Source organism: Abramis brama, assembly GCF_963993115.1.
Source record: "Abramis brama genome assembly, chromosome: 15".
Taxonomy (NCBI): Eukaryota; Metazoa; Chordata; class Actinopteri; order Cypriniformes; family Leuciscidae; genus Abramis; species Abramis brama.
Genome location: NC_139977.1, coordinates 16,363,938 through 16,382,117, shown reverse-complemented (window position 1 = coordinate 16,382,117; position 18,180 = coordinate 16,363,938). Strand labels below are relative to the sequence as shown.

General features: G+C 38.7%; 2 protein-coding genes across 3 annotated transcripts; one reads left to right on the top strand and one right to left on the bottom strand.

Annotated features, from left to right (window-relative positions):
• Window positions 1–118: 118 nt before the first annotated feature.
• On the top strand, window positions 119–10,941 carry slc23a1 (solute carrier family 23 member 1). 2 transcript variants are annotated; one of them, XM_084137928.1, is made up of 14 exons: window positions 119–1,181; window positions 3,408–3,578; window positions 3,684–3,841; window positions 3,923–4,011; window positions 5,662–5,729; window positions 5,822–6,003; window positions 6,094–6,214; window positions 6,401–6,557; window positions 6,758–6,905; window positions 7,844–7,949; window positions 8,193–8,322; window positions 9,389–9,532; window positions 9,632–9,727; window positions 9,859–10,941. In XM_084137928.1, exons 1-14 carry the CDS (start codon window positions 1,149–1,151, stop codon window positions 10,110–10,112), a joined length of 1,857 nt encoding a protein of 618 aa, XP_083994054.1. In that variant the 5' UTR covers window positions 119–1,148; the 3' UTR covers window positions 10,113–10,941. The 2 variants fall into 2 exon arrangements, with proteins under 2 accessions (XP_083994054.1, XP_083994055.1); XM_084137929.1 differs by lacking the exon at window positions 119–1,181 and having other exon boundaries at window positions 3,443–3,578; window positions 3,939–4,011.
• On the bottom strand, window positions 10,388–16,180 carry LOC311097920 (uncharacterized protein). The gene is made up of 3 exons (XM_084137927.1): window positions 16,069–16,180; window positions 15,885–15,937; window positions 10,388–15,432 (listed from the first exon to the last, which is right to left on the bottom strand). Exon 3 carries the CDS (start codon window positions 15,346–15,348, stop codon window positions 11,527–11,529), a length of 3,822 nt encoding a protein of 1,273 aa, XP_083994053.1. The 5' UTR covers window positions 15,349–15,432; window positions 15,885–15,937; window positions 16,069–16,180; the 3' UTR covers window positions 10,388–11,526.
• Window positions 16,181–18,180: the final 2,000 nt, after the last annotated feature.

The following is an 18,180-nucleotide window of genomic DNA, read 5'->3' as shown; positions in this document are numbered from 1 at the left end:
CTGTGTAATATATGGGAGAATGTAGCCTACAATGTAGCCGTGTTGTGGTCCTGATCACCCTATCTGTGTTTATTTGGCAAAATATTCTTGAGACAGATCAACGAAATATGATCCTCAGGTTCACGCAGATGAGGGGTTGATCTGTTGCGCCCTCTACTGGCCGCAGAAGTGAATATCGCAAACTCCACATATGTGACCATAAAACCAGTCACATGGGTCACAATTTTGAAATTGATTCATACACATGAAAGCTGAATAAATAAGTTCCATCGATGTATGGTTTGTTAGGATAGGACAATATTTGCCCGGGATACGACTATTTGAAAATCTGGAATCTGAGGGTACCAAAAAAAATCGAAACATTGAGAAAATCGCCTTTAAAGTTCTACACTTATGTTCGCGATTGTGCTGCATTCACTCACAAAAATAAATGTTTTATATATTTACGGTAGGACATTTACAAAATATCTTCATGGAACATGATCTTTACTTAATATCCTTATGATTTTTAGCATAAAAGAAAAATCGATAATTTTGACCCATACAATATATTGTTGGCTATTGCCGCAAATTTACCTGTGCTACTTGTGACTGGTTTTGTGGTCCTGTGTCACATAGTTGTGAAGTCACGTGTTCATTACTGCAATATAGGGGGGTCCAAGAGTACAGTGGAAGATTTGCACCAAAGGTTTGTACTGCTTTATCCACTGAGGTCCATCTACCAGACACACATATTTTGTGTTTTCTTTAACAGCTATAAGATTGGAATTTACTCTTGCCACTATAGACCACACTTCTTTAGAAAAAATGAAGACCTTTTTGCATTTAGATAACTCTTCAAAAGTCTTCGCCCTGAAGAATAACCTTACATGTTGTGTTTTTGAAGGCCCCTGTGTTCACATCCAAAGGAGACTTCCCATTGCTCCATGAACACAGCTCCTGTTGTGTTCACATTGTCGGCTTTTTGATGAGCACAGGCAGGGGGAGTAAAGTCCAGGACCAAGGGCAGATTATTAACCTGTGTAATCTGGTCCCCTTCTGTCTCTCGCACTCCCATAAAACCAGCGCTCTGCGGCCAGCCGGGTCTCAGGTCTCACGTGGCCTCTGGGAGACAGCAGCACAGAGCCCCGCACATCCTCCAAGGGCCAATGAATCAGTCAGAACCTGCAGAGGAGTTTAAGGTAAAATATCCTTGAAGTATGGTGTCATTGTTGGGAATTAAAACACTGATTTGGGTCACACTGCACATGTTTATGCCAAGGAATGTAAGAACAGGAAGTATTTGTTTAGTTGAATGTCACATTGGAATGCTAAAGATTTGAGATGACATCACAGTAGAATTTAGTAATAAAAAAAAACGGCTGAAAAATGTCTATTTTATATTGAGGAAAATTGAGAATTTTTATTATTTGAGTGCTAACAAATTCAAATCTGAATCCTGGTCACGCAAGCACATTTAAAAGAAGGCCTTGCTTATATGGATGCACACAAATGTTCAGATATGAGATGCAAAGAATTGTGCCAGATTATTATTTAGAAAATTAGTGACTCAAATGCAAGATACTCTAAAACAAAAACAAAAATCTCAGGATATGAAGAGTAGGTAAATATATTTTCCTTTATGGTCAAAGTTTTTTGCTTTTTGGCAGTTTGAGTCAGTGAATGATTAAAGAGCTCTTTTTTTACTATAAGTCTGAATAAATAGTACTTTTATGTAGCAGGGTTTTTTTGTTGCTTGTGTTAGTTAAATGCTTGATGGAACATGTAACACTGAGAGGTGGAAATGTAGGTGATAGATTGAACAGTCCGTTCTGGTCCACTGATTTGATTGGATAAGTCACATTCCTAGAGTTATTAGGTTTTTGCACTGTTTCCATCACTTTTGTAATTATTTTCTCAACCCAACTTTTAAGCTGACTATAAAAAAGTTTTGCAAAAATAGAGAGAGAGAGAGATTTCAAAGTTAGCAAGGCTATGACAATTGATTTTGTAATCTTTTAATGCTTGTTTTCAGCTCTATTGTCAGTACGCATTGGTACAATGTGTGCAATATTTGTTTGGAATAGCACCTGCCTTGTTGTTCATAATGACATAGCATTATATGGTCTGGCTGCTTAATGATGAGTCGTGATATTTGTTATTTTTCCCCATGCTGTCTCTGGTTTAACACCTAATTGAGCACTTAACTTGTCATGCGTATCATTGAAATGTCTACCTTGCAAAAAACTGGGATGGGACTAAACTAGAACATGCCAAGTGTTACAGCCTAACTTATCACTTAAAAAGCAGAAAGAAAACCGAATTATATTTGAAATATTAATGTTTGTTTTTGTTTTAGTGAATTCTACTAATTATTTGGTTAATGGAGGCCGCTCATATTCAGTATCATAGACTTTACTGTGGGGTCTGTTTGCTGTCTTTTGCAGTTAGATACATTATCTGTAGTTAAATATTAAATATTAAGTGAATTATAAATGGTAAATGAGAGAGTAACTTGCCAACTTTTGAACTTGGGTTCTTTGAAAATGCAAACAATGTCAATTTTACTTTATGATGTCATTTAAAATTGTTTAAATTCACTATTATTTTACTATAATTACTATTATTTTTATATATAGATATATATACACTGTATATTTGATACCAATATGCCAATGTGTTACTTATATACCATTAAGGTATTTATTTATATTTTGAATTAGCTTTTATTTTTATATTTTCAGTTATCATTTTTTTTTTTTTTTTTAAGTATTTCTATTTAGCTTGAATTTATTTTTATTTAATTTTTAGGTTTAATAATTTTAGTACTTCAACTTATCTTTAAGTTTTTCATCTAATATTTATATTTTATTTTAACTATGTCTGTAAAAAATTACGATAAGGTAACACAAGTTAACACATTAACTAACAATGAGAAATATATTTTTACAGCATTTATTACCCTCTTTTAATGTTAGTTAATAAAAATGTTCATGTTAGTTCACAGTTCAATAACTAATGTTAACAGATGCAACCTTTGATCTTACAAATGTATTAATACATTCAGATTAACATCAACAAAGATGTATAAATATTGTTCACTGTTAGTTCATGTTAACTAATGCAGTTATCTAATTCTAACAAACGAAACCTTGTTGTAAAGTGTTACCTTCGTTTCAGTTAACGAAAACTATTTTTAATGATTTTAGTTTTAGTTAACAATAACAGCACTGATACCAATACATATTTTATGAAAGTTCTTACTTTAATTGTCTTAATTTTTTTTAAATAGAAGTTTATCATTTATATTTAAGCTTATGTATTGTATACATGTATTAACAGATTGTTTAATGCACTTCATCAAAAGCTGTGCACACAAATAGTCCTATTGTCATGCATGATTCATATGTGTGTTTGTTCTCCATCAGCTCCCACCTCCAGATGGAGTTGTTCCAGCTGACGGTACAGAGCTACAGGAGATGCCTGCTGACCTGGCCAAGGTGTCTGATGGGAGTCCGAATCAGGCGGCAGGATTTGATATGATCTACAGAATCGAGGACGTCCCGCCTTGGTATCTGTGCATACTGCTGGGACTGCAGGTACACTTTTAACATTCTCATCTCTCTTCAAGTCTGACTCACCCAACATCCCTATCCCGTCTAAACCCTCCTACATCTGTATACGTTCTGCCTCTGGATCTCCAGCACTACCTGACATGCTTCAGTGGAACTATTGCTGTACCATTCTTACTGGCCGAAGCCATGTGTGTGGGGCAGGACCAGTACACTGTCAGCCAGTTAGTGGGCACCATCTTCACCTGTGTGGGGATCACTACGCTCATACAAACTACATTTGGTGTCAGGTGAGTTATTTAATGTGTGCTTCAGTACAGAAATATGTGATTAGTTGTCACTGTATGAATGTTTTTATGTGCCATGATCAGGTTGCCTTTGTTCCAGGCGAGTGCTTTTGCCTTTCTCATCCCTGCTCAGGCAATTCTGAGGCTGGATAGATGGAAATGTCCTCCTGAAGGTACAAACAGTGTGACTTTTTACAGTCACAATCAGTGGGGGAAGCTTTTAGGCATATTACATTTGCACAAACCAAAGATTAAAGGGATAGTGAAAATTCTGTCATAATTGACTCACCCTCATGTTGTTACAAACCTGTATGGGTTTATTTCTTCTGTTGAACACAAAAGAAGATATTTTGAAGAATGTTGGTGATCAAACAGTTGACGGCACACATTGACTTCCATAGTAGGAAAAAAAATACTATGGAAGTCAATGGCTCCCGTCAACTGTCTGGATACCAACATCCTTCAAAATATCTTATTTTGTGTTTTCATTTTTGGGTGAACTATCCCTTTAATTTTCCATTTTGTTGATATTTTGTCTACTACTGTAGTATGGTAACCTCCTCAGGTCAACATATATACTTTGCAAGCATCTATTTGGCTGTACGTTAAAACGCAGACTAAATATCTCCCATAATTAGGTATTACATCAGAAAACCGGAAGACTAATTTGCTTATTGGGTTTTATAATGGGGTTTTTCGATTCATGTGTAAAATAAAGCCTGTGGTAAACATGACCTGACGATACTTTGACGTTTTGTTCGACAACGAAAACGGCACACACCCAATGCAAATTTTGATGCAGTTTTCATTTTTATTTTGAAAGCGTATTTTTTTAATAAGTAACTATATAGACAGTTTAGGTCTGAGTGTGTGCCGTTTACGTAGTAGAACAAAATGTCAAAGTATTGTCAAGTTATGTTTACCACAGAAAAAAACCATTATTAAACCCCATAGGAAAATCTCGAAGAAACTATAGTGGCGAATTAGACTTCCGGGTTCTGACGTCATACCTACGCCATTATAGATGAACAGTGGTTACTGAAACATTGGGTGTGCTCCAATTCAGAGGCTGCATCCTTCGAAGGAGTCGAAGGTGGGACTGAGCGTTGTTAAATGACTTTTTTGGAAGTTATATTAAACTGTCTGAAAACAAAACAGGGTTCACAAACTTTTAAATATGTTCACCATGGTCCATTTCTGTAAAGAGTGTAAACTATATATAATCACATCTTAGTTAGATGTCAACGTGTACATTTTTATCATTAGATTTTTGAGTAAGTTGAAACCTAATACGTTTAACATTGTTACGCAATGAATTCTGGGGTAGGCAAGGCCACGAAGGATCCATCTGTTGTATCCTTCATTTCACGGGAAACGAAGGACGCATTTGGAGGCCGCATTTGAAGGAGCCTTCGAATTGGGACAGCTTTCGTCGCGCCGCGGTGACAAAATCGGCCTTCAAATGCACTCTTCGAAGGATGCAGCCTCTGAATTGGGATGCAGCAATTGTTGTTCAAGTGTTTATTTGGGGTGACAAACTCCCTAAACCACCAAAACAGCAAGACCAAGCACAACAATTGAAAGTGTTTGCACGTCTCGTGAAATGTTTTTAAAAGTTTAACTGCTTTTAACTTGGTGTCTTAAAAAGATTGTACTCTCATTGAAAAGGCAACGAGAATCAAGTTTACATAAAAAAAGTTGTGCAATGTGAGTAAATCAGTCCTTCTTGGAAGCATTGTCTATTAAGAATCTATTTACATTCCACATTGTGCAGGTCAAGCTGTGTGGAAGTTAATGCTTAACCATGGTTTTGGGTTTCACAGAGGAGATTTACGGAAATTGGTCTATTCCTCTCAACACGTCTCATATTTGGCACCCACGAATGCGAGAGGTGCGTGACTAATGTCTAAAGATTGAACCAGTTATCACTGCCTTCGTGACGTGCTGCATCCTGACCTGCGTGTTTGTGTCAATTCTCTGTAGATTCAGGGCGCTATTATCGTGTCCAGCTTGATTGAGGTGGTCATAGGGTTCGCTGGAATCCCTGGGATCCTGCTTAACTCAATCGGGCCCCTGACTGTCACCCCCACAGTGTCCCTTATCGGCCTGTCTGTCTTCCAGACGGCGGGAGACCGCGCTGGCAGCCACTGGGGCCTGTCTTTGCTGTCAGTTCTTGAACTCTTTAAATGCATTTCAAGCTCATTTATCTCTACACTAGCTGTGATTTAATACATCTGTGTGTTTTGTCGTTCCAGGTGCATCTTCCTTATTGTTTTGTTTGCTCAGTATTTGAGGAACTGGGCTTGTCCTTTTCCCAGCTATTCCAGACAAAAAGGCTGTCACATCACACATGTGCAAATATTCAAGATGTTTCCCGTACGAACCCCCAGCTACATCAACTACATCATCATGCATGCCTTTTGATAATATTACATAGCAATAAAGGCCTTAGAACAAAGTTCACATTACCCCATGTGGCGCTTGTTATCAACACATTTACACACTGAAATGCTCACTTCTGAACATTTTGCCCTTAGTAACTGATTATCCTGATTTCAGTAGATCATCATGGCAATCATGTTGGTATGGCTGGTTTGCTATATTCTCACCCTGACGGATGTGCTGCCGAATGACCCAAATCGGTACGGCTACAAGGCTCGCACTGACTCCCGGGGCGATATTATGACCCGGGCACCGTGGTTTCGTTTCCCCTATCCATGTAAGAACTTTGCTTGCTTCCTGTAACACCTATGATTTATAATGGGTTGTTTATCAGAAAATGTCACTATGACTTATACCTAATCTAAGACTTGAAATTTTTTTTCCACAGTAAAACGATTAGAAGGGAATTATATTGGTGGAGCAATGGCCAAACTCTTTCCAAATCAGATCATTTTCTTGATTTTGTGTGTGTCACAGGTCAGTGGGGTTTGCCGACAGTGACGTTAGCAGGAGTGCTAGGCATGTTTAGTGCAACTCTAGCCGGTATTGTTGAGTCTATCGGGGATTATTACGCCTGTGCTCGCCTCTCTGGAGCTCCGCCTCCTCCTGTGCACGCTATCAATAGGTAAGAACAAGAAGAAGTAGAACACTTTTTTTAAGGGGGTCATATCATGAGAAATCAGATTTTCCTTTTATAAATAATTCAAATGACTATGAAAACATGCTGTAACATCTTCAAAAGCCAGTTGTATCATATTTGATACTCTAGTCTAGACTATTTAGACTATTTTAACATGATTTTTCTCAAAAAATAAGAATGGATAATTAAGTAAACCCAAGTTACATCAGTCCAGTAAATGTTCATCTTAGAATATTTCTAACAATGTAAAAGTTATTCTTACGTTTACGTTATAAAAATCGGTAAAGATTTCACAGCAAAAAGACAAGTTTACCAAGACATGAAGAGGGATGTTTTAGAATTATACTAAAAGGCCTTTTACTTGCTGAAAAATATAAACAATCAACCAGACGACAGAAGGCATGTAGTAAACTGTGTTGAAGTCCATTAAACGTTGCGCTCTTCCTGGCTGTGTGTAGCACCTATCACTCTGCATATCCTTTTGAAGAATACCAGTATTATAGGGAAGAGTGTCTGAATTAGATCATTTTTAACATTTTATAATTTTGAGTTGAAGTGCCACATTGCAGCTCAGATTTTGTTATCGTGTCACTACTACACGTGATCCGACAGCAAAATTGACAGTGTTAACATAGAAATATTAAAATCACAGGAGCAAGATATTTTTTTTTCATTCTCAGGGTCATAAAAGGTCATAAAAATTTTTTTATAAAAAAATGTCCACATCAGTGGAAATCAAGGACAAAAATGTAATTATATACATATATATATATATATATATATATATATATATATATATATATATATATATATATATATATATATATATATATATATATATATAAAAACTATAATATTTAGTGGTTTTAGTTTTTTCATGGTTTATGTATAAGGAATACATGGTTTATGTATTTCTTTTCTAGGGGGATCTTTACAGAAGGAGTGTGCTGTATCATAGCGGGGCTGCTGGGCACAGGAAATGGATCAACCTCTTCCAGTCCTAACATAGGGGTGCTTGGCATTACAAAGGTGAGATAGTGCGAGCTTTTAGGCTCTGTGTAACACTAGTGTATATAGACAGAATTGGTAAATGCAGTTCTAGTGTCTGTATTTGTGACAACCGATCAGAGTCCTTCAGGGACTGAAGCTGATATCAGATGTATACAGAAACACTATCCACAATTCTCCTGTCTCCTCGGTTTCTCTGTTTTCAGTGTCGTCATTATTTTGTGACAAGCAGTGGTTTCTCTGGTGTCTTGATTTCTCCGACAGGTGGGAAGTAGGAGGGTGATACAGTATGGAGCAGGCATAATGTTTTTATTGGGAACTATTGGGAAGTTCACCGCCCTGTTTGCCTCCTTACCTGACCCTGTCCTTGGAGGGATGTTCTGCACCCTGTTTGGTAATGAGCTTATTGGACCTATTTGCATTTGCCGATGTTTTGTCACAGCTTTGTCCACAGGGTGTCAGTAAAGAGCCCAGAAACTCCCTAGGAAGTGCCCTGTCCCAAATTGGCACACTTCATGTGTACATGTGGTTTTGTGGACCCGTGGACAATGGCTGCCGCGTACGCATGTCCGTTAAATTCACAAGACCGTAGGATGTACCATTTGTCATTTTAGGTTTCAGAAAGGTGCTCTCAAATACCCCTTTGCAGCCGATATGCGCCCTCGATGTGCACTTTTGCAGAGCTGGCACTGAAGTAAGCTCTGCAGCAGACTTCTACCCAACAGTCAAAGCAGCATTACGTCACAAAAGTGTGGATGCAGAGAGAGATTGTGAGGGCTTATGGTTCCATTTGGGACAGGGCCTAACAGTGCACATTTCCACCCTTTAGAGTTCACATCCAAGTTGACAAAATGCCATGAACGAATTTTGTATTTCAAATAAAAATTTTTAGGGGACCAGACATCGTTTAGTTACACACACCACCATTGAAAATTGAAGATTTTTGTTTTTTGTTAAAGAAATAAATGCTTTTATTTAGCAAGGATGCATTCAATTTATCAAAAGTGACAGTAACGACATTTATAATGTTACAAAATATATCTATTTCAAATGAATGCTGTTCTTTTGACCTTTATATTATTCAAAGATAATGAAAAAATGTATCAGGGATTTCACAAAATATTAAGCAACACTGATAATAAGAAATGTTTCTTGAGCACCAAATCAGCATATTAGACAGATTTTTGAAGGAGCTTTGGCATCCCAGGAATAAATTACAGGTTTAAAAAGAGAAAATGGTTGTTGTGGTAATAATAGTTTTCAATATATATATATATATATATACAGTATATATATATATTCACTATTTTGATCAAATAAATGCAGCATTGGTGAGCATAAGAGACTTCTTTCAAAAACTGTTTTACAAATCTTACCAACCCCACACTTCAGAACGGTAGTGGCCTTTATATGTATTTTGTGTAGTTTTAAACTTGTTTTCTGTTTTGGTTTGTACACAGGTATGATTACAGCTGTTGGACTGTCAAACCTACAGAGTGTGGATCTGAACTCCTCCAGAAATCTTTTTGTTCTGGGTTTCTCCATGTTTTTTGGCCTCATGTTGCCTAATTACCTGGACACTCATCCTGGCAGCATTAAAACAGGTTCATATGTCTGATGGTGTTTTCTGATATATTTTCTTTTGCAGCAAGAAAGCTGTGGATGTTGTCACCTATTACTGTTCTTTTGATTGATTTTAACAGGTGTGGCAGAGCTGGACCAAATCATCACAGTGCTCCTGACAACAGAGATGTTTGTAGGGGGATTCCTAGCATTTGTACTTGATAACACAATCCCAGGTATGCATCTGACAGAGTGACTCATAATATACAAATTCATTAGATAAATAGAGAACAAAGGCAGTGTAAATTTACAAACAGGCAGTCACGCAAGCTGTTCTACATTCAACATGTCTACATTGTGTGTGCAGGCACCAGAAAAGAGCGAGGTCTGGTAGAATGGGCGGCTGAGAGTTCTTCAGGAGCAGGAACAGTAGCATCGGACACTTATGACTTTCCAATTGGGATGGGGTTGGTCCGAAAGCTGGGCTGCATGCGTTACCTGCCAATCTGTCCCACTTTCCAGGGCTTTAAGCCATCATGCCGCAAATATGAGGAGGAGGACATAAAAATAAACAAAGGTGTGACTGATGCTCCAGTTGAAATGGTCTGCACCAAAATTTAGGCAGATTATTTATTTATTTTTCCTTTTCAGAACTGAGCACCAGTTTTGCTGTCGCACAAAATTTTTATTTGTTTCGTTTTGCATCACAAACAAATAAGAAAAATGTCATATTAGAAAATGGGTGCATATATTTGAAGTAAAACTTGGATGAACAGGACAAAGGGTCTTTGTTCGTCTAACATCCAACCAAATGTGAAATTTGAGTTAATTTTAAAGAATTAGATATTTTACTGAAATGACTTAAAAAGAAAATGGTCAGTTTTTTTTCTTTTATTACATCTTGATTGTGTACAAAATACGCAAGTGATTAACACTAAACAAAATATGCTCAGAAATGTTTAGCTTAAGAAAGTGGTGAAAATTGTTTAAAATACACATAAATCAAAATGTATATACATGTTATTGTAACTAATAATGTTTATAAATACTAAGAGTGTATTATGTATTCTATAAGAGCCATAAGACAAATTATCATGTGGATATTGGGTTTTGACAAAGATGTGCTTAAGTTATTTTGTATTAAAATATAACTTAAAATGTATCTTTCTGTCTGTCTAAAATATTTTTGTCTTTCTCATGTCAATTTTGATTTATTTGTAACTTTAATAAGGGTAATAATATTAGTTATATATCAATAATACAGCCTAAATCTCAGATAACGGCTCTGTGATTTGAAGCAAATGGCTCTTATAAAGGTGTCAGTAGCAGAATGGACAACATTTCTCAGGCAAATTCAGTTTAAATGCAGTTTACATCAAAATTGTTTAGTCATTTGAGACACTAATATGCTGTTTATATATATTTACAAAAAGTGTTCGTCAGAAAGTGCTTAAAGGGATAGTTCACCAAAATATGAAAATTCTGTCATCATTTACACACACTTCTTTCTTGATAAATGACGATTTTATTTTTGGGTGAACTATCCGTTTAAGTAAGCCATAGTTTACATGAAACTGAGCCATGGTTTTGCTCAAACTACCATTTAGTAAATATAAAAATAGTGACCTTTGTCATACTTGCTAAACAAGCTCAGGACACTTAGGTCCCTTGGTGAGTCTCAATTGCCAATACCAGAGGTGACCTGAGCCCTTCTACCCTTTAAAGCCCCTGCTCTGTTTATTTAGCCTGAATGTGTGAATGCATATGCATCTTACAACATTTCAACAGATATAATCAGTCTCACCCAACTCAGTTGCCAAGTCCAGAGGTAGCCTTTACGAAGTAAGGAGTGTTGAGTGCAATGATAACAGAATATGCTTTCAGCTTAGATGCCTTGAGACCTGGGCAGCAGATGGTCATCATGTTTCACTCAATCAGTTGCTTATAAAAACTCTTATCCAGCATTAAATAGGCACTGAGTAATGTGATCCTTGGGCATGACTTATCTTCTGCAGTCTATAAGTCCCATCAGGTTTCATGGTCCTGGCGGTGGGAACACCTGAGGATGTGACTGTATATAAGGCAGGCACTGTGGGGTGTACATGGGTGGGATATGAAGAGAGGCAAAGGGTATAGCACAAGGTGTGGGCAAAACAGCATTGGGAAGGGTCTGCTGTTGCAGTAGGACCTCAACATACTGGCAAGTTTCTGGATCAAACAGCATCTTGCGCTGTGGCAGCTGAGGCATGTCAACATAGAAATAGCGTCCAGTTTCCGGGTCCAGCAACAGTTGGCGAGGGTTTTGTCCTACTGCTATACTTCCTCCTGCTTCTGGATACAGCACACCTGCAGCCCCAAGCCTAGCCTCTCCACTCATGGGAGCAACAAATATTGTGTTGTGTTGGCTTTCTGGAGAAGGTATTTTTAGCCCTGCTTCTTTGTTCTGAGCTTGACTGGTTGAACCATCTGTTGGCTGGATTAGCACTTTTCCATCCTCAGAGAGGGATCTCAGTAGAGGGGTATGACTGTTTGATGCAGGAGGCTGGTTATAAAAAGGTGTTTGAAACAAGACAGGCCCTTGAACGTAGCCATGAACTGTTCCAATATGAGGAGAGATTGTTTGGTAGCCCATCGGACTGGGTTTGTAATAATATGAGGGAACTGAAGCAACTGTTAGGACACAAGCAGACTGAGGTCCCACTGAACTCTGTGACCTGGGAGGAAGGCATGGTGTCTGGAGGCCATCACTGATTATCCTGCCATGGTCCTGTTGCTCAGAACTTGCTGTGGGTGAACAATACTGCAGTGCTACTGGGAGAAGTTGATCTTTGTCAGAGCTGATGGTCATCTCATGCTCTGCTTTGGTCAAGTCTCTTTTTGTAGGTTCTTCAGTAGAAGCCTCCTCTCTAGTTTGCAATTCCAGGTCTGTCCTGTTTGTTGGTTTCAAGATTGCATCACTGACTAGAACAACAGGTTTACTCATGCAAACTTGGCTATCCTGTGTCTCTGAGGGCTTTGACAAGGCACAACTGTTTGCCTTGGTTACACTAATTTGGCTGACCTTTGTAAATCCAACTGTATGACATTTGTCATTTGATTCCACATGAGCCATTACCTTCGTTGAGCATCCTCTCGGTGCAGAGTGATCTCTCCTTCTGTCCAGTGGAAGAGGTGGAGTGACTTTCCGCAACAGGGGTTTTTCATCTTGTTTGTATCCCTTTCCCTTTCCTTCACTCTTGTTGTTGCTTAGAGTGTGTATTGATGGCTGAAACAAAGGAACACTCCCATCTATTCCATTGGTTAATTCCCCAGGGCCCTTAAAAGGCATATTGTATGTGTTTTTCAACAGGCTCCTCATGTCTCTTACTACATGCACAGGGGCCATGGCTTTCAATTTGCCTTGGCTTTGCATACCTAGGCTTGCAAACTGTCCTGGTGACCTGATGTCCTCTCTGTTACTCTCCTGCTTCTTTCCAACACCACTCTCGTCAACTCGGGGGATTGTATTATCCACTGCATTTGCTTCCAAATCAGAGATTAGGCATGCAATATTAGTAGGGCTGAGTGTACTTTCCATGCTGTCAGCCTGTTGCTCCTGCTTTTCCAGCACATTGGTTAGGGTCATGTTGTGCTGTTTATGTATTCCTTGCTCTGTATAGCATTCTTCAGGTGTGGTTTTCACAGAAGCCTGTGTGCTGAGGGCTACATTTGATGCTGCACTCCAGTTCCATGCTCTGCCCTTTGCTGAGTCACAGGATAGCTTCACTCCAGGGCTCAGGTTAGGCAGTCGCAACGCCTCCTCTCTTAGGCTTAGCTTCTCTGCTTTCTCATTCTCTGAAGGGTCTATTTCAGTACCACTACCTTGAACTTCAGACCTGCCAGTTCCACTTAAAAGAGGATTTAACCCATGTTTGCTTAACAGTTTGGGTTGTGTTTTAGAATTAACACTGCAATGCTTTTGAACAGAGCTGCACTCTGTCTGGGCCTCCCACTTAAGTGTAGCACTCTGAGTTAGTTTGGTAGTTTCAGCATATACATCCTTGCCAGATGAATACAGGCATTCATCAGTGGTAGGAGTCCTGTTGTTCACTTTGGTAGACGCAAAAGCTTTATCAGAAACATCCAAGGTGCGAAGATTTTCTTCATGTTGCATCTTTTTTGATAGGACACTTGTTATGATGCAGGAAGCCATTTGGGTTTTGCTGGATGTTTCATCCAGGGAAAATGACTTCTGAAGCCTTTTCTTTCGTTCGGCCTGTACTGACTTTTGATTAGCCATGTGGGACTCCTGATTAAATGCTGCAGGGGTGCTATGCTGACGCTGAAATACGTCTCGAGCACGCACAGTTGTGTTTGGAACCTGAAGGGGTTGATTGTTGTTCTCTCTGACGTGTGACTCTGCTGCGTCCCGTCTCTTCAGTTGGATTTGTCTTTTGGGAACAGTCTTTAAGCCTCGCTTTACTTCATCTGTGGTTTCCAATGCTACGTCAACACACTCAAAGCTGCTGGATTCTGAGCAAACAGATGTGTTTTGAGTGTTTGAATGCATCTGCATTTTGAAAGAAAGAACATCTTCTGTCCAAATGTTGTCGTTTGCATCAGTAGAAAGCTGACTTGAGGGCCTACAGTTTGAACTGAAAACATGCATGTAGTCAGTTTCAGCACAGGAAGATCTTACCTGGGCCAGGTTAACAAGGCCCCCCACCTTCCTACTGGCCTCAGCGAGCTTTGTTCCCATGCTGGTTGATCCTCTGGTATTGTCTGTAGAGTGAAAGGGTTGCCAAGAGCTGCTACACAGCGTGCGGGAGAGTGGTTTGGACTGCCAGACGCCTTGCCGGCTCTGCTTTTCCAGCCTCCGAATATCTGCAAGACTCTGTAGCTGGTGTTGGTGCCTGGTTGCGGGGATACACTCTGAATAACAGTGTGGCGGGATTCTTGACTCCTGCTTGCTGGCTGTGAGTGTTGAGATGCAGTTTGCAGACGCTTTTCTATTTCTAGACCTGACTGACAGCTCAGCCTGCTCCTTTCTGCAACTCACCCCTCTAGCCTGCCCCTCCCCCTCATTTCCCACATGACCCAGAACATGTCCCTCTCTCTCAAGCCTGCATTCAGCCCCAGGTGCACTCAGACCTTCTCTGGATCTTTGCTTTTGTGTCGCGTGGTACTCCTTTGGCTCTGTGCCACCATGCTCCTGTTCCCTGCCTTTGCTGTATTGATTTCTCTCAGGCGTTATCAAAATAGTGTTTGAAGTGAATCTGGGTTCTGGAGAGCTGTGCTCCTCAGCAGTTCTAATGTTAGTGTGAAAAACAGACTCGCTGCCTCCAGAATAATCCTGCGGTTTAACTGGTGAATCTTTTCCTGATAAATTAAACTTGTTGGAATTATCCTGCTTTTGTATGGGGTTACTAAAGGCTGTATTTACAGAATGCAAATCCACATTTGTACCCGTCAGCAGATGTTTTGACTCAAATTCTATGATGATCTCAGATGATGAAGATTTATCCAGTTCACCTTGGGACACCTCAGGCAGCACTTCTGTACCTTTCTCTTCTTGTGTTTCGTAGTTTTGTGATAGCGTGGTGGCTTTGATAAAGGATCTTGAAGTGATGCCTTCTATAGAGGTAGCACAATCCAAGAGCTCAAATGAGCCACCTTCAGTAGGATGCTCTGTAGAGAGAGATTGTGTTCTGTCCTCTGAAGCATCACTGTACTCACTCAGAGAACAAAGAGCAGTGTAGTATGAACTTGCCGAATCATCCATGATATCATCAGTCTGCTCTAGGTCACTTTTCCCTTCATCTCTTTGTTGGAGAGATGGACTATTTTTTTCTTTGATAGATGAAGATGACATAGACATTCCTCACTTCCTTCTGCAGTGCCTGAAAATTCCTGATGCAATAATGTGGGACACCCTAGTGTGGGGTGGATGTGCAGGTCAGACCTAAAGTGCAAGAGCAGAAATGTTTCCATCAGAGATTCCATCAAGCCTAGTGATGAAACATGAAATCACATGTCCAGAGTCTAACTGATTTTGCCTAGGAAAAATAAGTTATATTATATAATAAGAGTTATATTTTTAGATGCTTTAAATTATACAGAAAATATATTTATATATTGTAGTATATTTTTCACTGAATATATATTATGTTATTATAAATTATTTGTATAATAAAGGAATATTTCTAAACACTTACTTGTGGCAGCCACACCCTAAAAATACTGCTTAGAATCTCATGCATTTGATTTGTGATGTAACATTTGTGACGTGACAGCATTGTTTCCATTGTGTTTGACTTAACAGTGTTTATCAAGGGAAATACTGTGTATCCTAGAAAGACAGCTGCAGATCTGGTGCTTGAAGCCATCCCATCTCTAATGAAAAACTTCACTCACCTGATCCAAACAATCCAAAATCTTCTTTGTTTAAATTCCAATGGATGCTAAATCTGAATGAAAAGTCAAGGAAAAAGTGTCAAAGAATTATGTCAACAGGCAAAATGTCTATAATAAGAAATAAGGACAAGTGCCCTCTTAAAAAGTATGCTAAGCTAGGGACAGCAGAGGAGATGAATCAGACCTTATTTTTTGGCCGCTGAGGGTCTGGATCGGGAAATGTGGTCCAGGCCCAGTAGTAGCTATAAGGTAGTGGTGTGGCAGTCAGCTTTGACAGCAGGTGCTGGTCTGGCTGTGCTGGAGCATACTCTTTGGAATCTGACTAGCATAGCCAGTGCAGTCACAGGGCCAGCTAAATATAGTTCCCCAGGCCCCATAACACTATCATCAGGGAGATAGAGCTGAAGTCTTATGAGTACACTGCGGTAAGTATTGGGCCTTTAAATGGCCGTTGCAAATAGAATGGTCACGCAGGTTATGTAGGTATCATTTGATGGTGTAAATTGGTCCTTTTTAAAGTAGGCATTAAAGGTATCAGTATATCTAAATTAATTGTACATTGATCTGAACTTTGTTAATGTGAAGTTAATTTTGATGTGAAATGTAGTTGCAACTGGCAACTTAACTATGGGAGGAAGCACTGTTGTTCGAAAGCAAAAAAGTTGTTCGAGAGCAGATGTGCACTTCCTCTCAAGTGTTTGTTGTGTGTTGCCAGCCAACTCTGGGACTTTCACTGAACTGGACATGACCATGCAGGCCATGACAGCTATGGCATTTGACCCACTTGGTCTTGGCTGTGCCAGATGGTTTAATGACATGATATAGTGGGCAGCAAGGATATAAGACTGCTTAATTTCACACAGCGGTGCTCCAAAAGTTTATCATACACATTCATCAAACCGAAGGGGACCACCGACACGCTAGTGTTAAGTTGTGAGAAGTGTATAGCATTACAGAGAGTTAAGAGCATTAGCCTATAACATAACTTCCATATTAGCATTTCACACTGTAACTACAGACTGTTTATACATGGAAATGAGAGACATAATAATACATAAGAGTGAAGATTTCCCACATCTCTCATTTACATTTACATTTATAAGCATTAATGCTTTTAGCAGACACTCAGAGCAACTAACAAGAGAATGAGCAAAGTGCCTTGGTTTAGGGATGTGAAGTGATCAAATGCATCTTGCACAAATGTGTAACACAGTACACCAAATTCAGTAGTTACAACAGTAAAATAAGGCTAAATTAGCCTGGGATCTTCTTTGTGGAGTAGGCCTACAAAAATATTTCAGAATCTGTGCCGTTTTTATTATTTTGGATGACACTTTCAAAATGGCATTTGTAGGCCTGGTTTCACAGACAGAGTTTAGATTAAGCCAGGCTTAGGATTTAGTTCAGTTATGGCATTTAAGCAACTTTTATAAACATGCCTTAGAGAAGAAGAAAAAAACATTACTGGTGTGTGTCTTGAGACAAAACAATGGCAGTGACATTTAAGATTTGGCAGGTTGCTTTCAGTTAAAACAGCTCAAACATACATTTTATGAGACTAGCCTTGTCTGTGAAACCGGGGGATAATCTGATAAAGCTGTCTCGTTCCTAAATAGAAAAGCAACATTTAATGGTTGGTAGGCTACATGTCTTACCGTACTGTTCAAACTGCCGTTGCACACAGGAGCCATAACCCTCTCTACAAATAGGCTATCAATTAGATTTTTTTGACTCTTTAACTTAAAATTTATTTGATATCTTTACAGCTAACTGATCAGACATTGCTGTTTATATAGGCTATTAGGCTACATAGGAGATACATAGCTAGACGCCTCGTATTATTTTACGACAACTTAGGTTTAAAGCATCTACAGTCCTAAACTCCTAATGAGTAGGGTCCACCTGCTGGCCAAATACATGCAAAACATCTAAAATATTATTATATTATTAAATAATACAATAATAATAACTAATATGATATTGGTCACTATTTTACAAAACTTGGATGGAGTTTTCACTAATAAACAGCCATTGGTACAACCACTATCTGTACAAAAAAAATATTTTTTAATTCCATCAACACCCATTATTATGCAAAATGCGCAATTATTTGAAAAAGGAATTATTGATCAGATAAATACATAAATAAGGATAACAATTTTATTTATTGGCATTAAATTATAAAACATTTAAATATAGGCTATTCTGTTTTTCGCACTGTCCTCTACATCACAATAACTTAATATCAGTAATCTCAGGAAACCGTATCACCACCTGTAGATTTAGATGATAGTTG

Excerpts from the sequence above, each read along its gene's own strand:
- slc23a1 (XM_084137928.1), top strand. The coding sequence starts at position 1,149 with ATGAATCAGTCAGAACCTGCAGAGGAGTTTAAG. Across the intron at positions 3,579-3,683 it reads GCATACTGCTGGGACTGCAG|CACTACCTGACATGCTTCAG; the intron begins GTACACTTTTAA and ends CTGGATCTCCAG. Across the intron at positions 9,533-9,631 it reads TCCTGGCAGCATTAAAACAG|GTGTGGCAGAGCTGGACCAA; the intron begins GTTCATATGTCT and ends TGATTTTAACAG.
- LOC311097920 (XM_084137927.1), bottom strand. The coding sequence starts at position 15,348 with ATGTCTATGTCATCTTCATCTATCAAAGAAAAAAATAGTCCATCTCTC.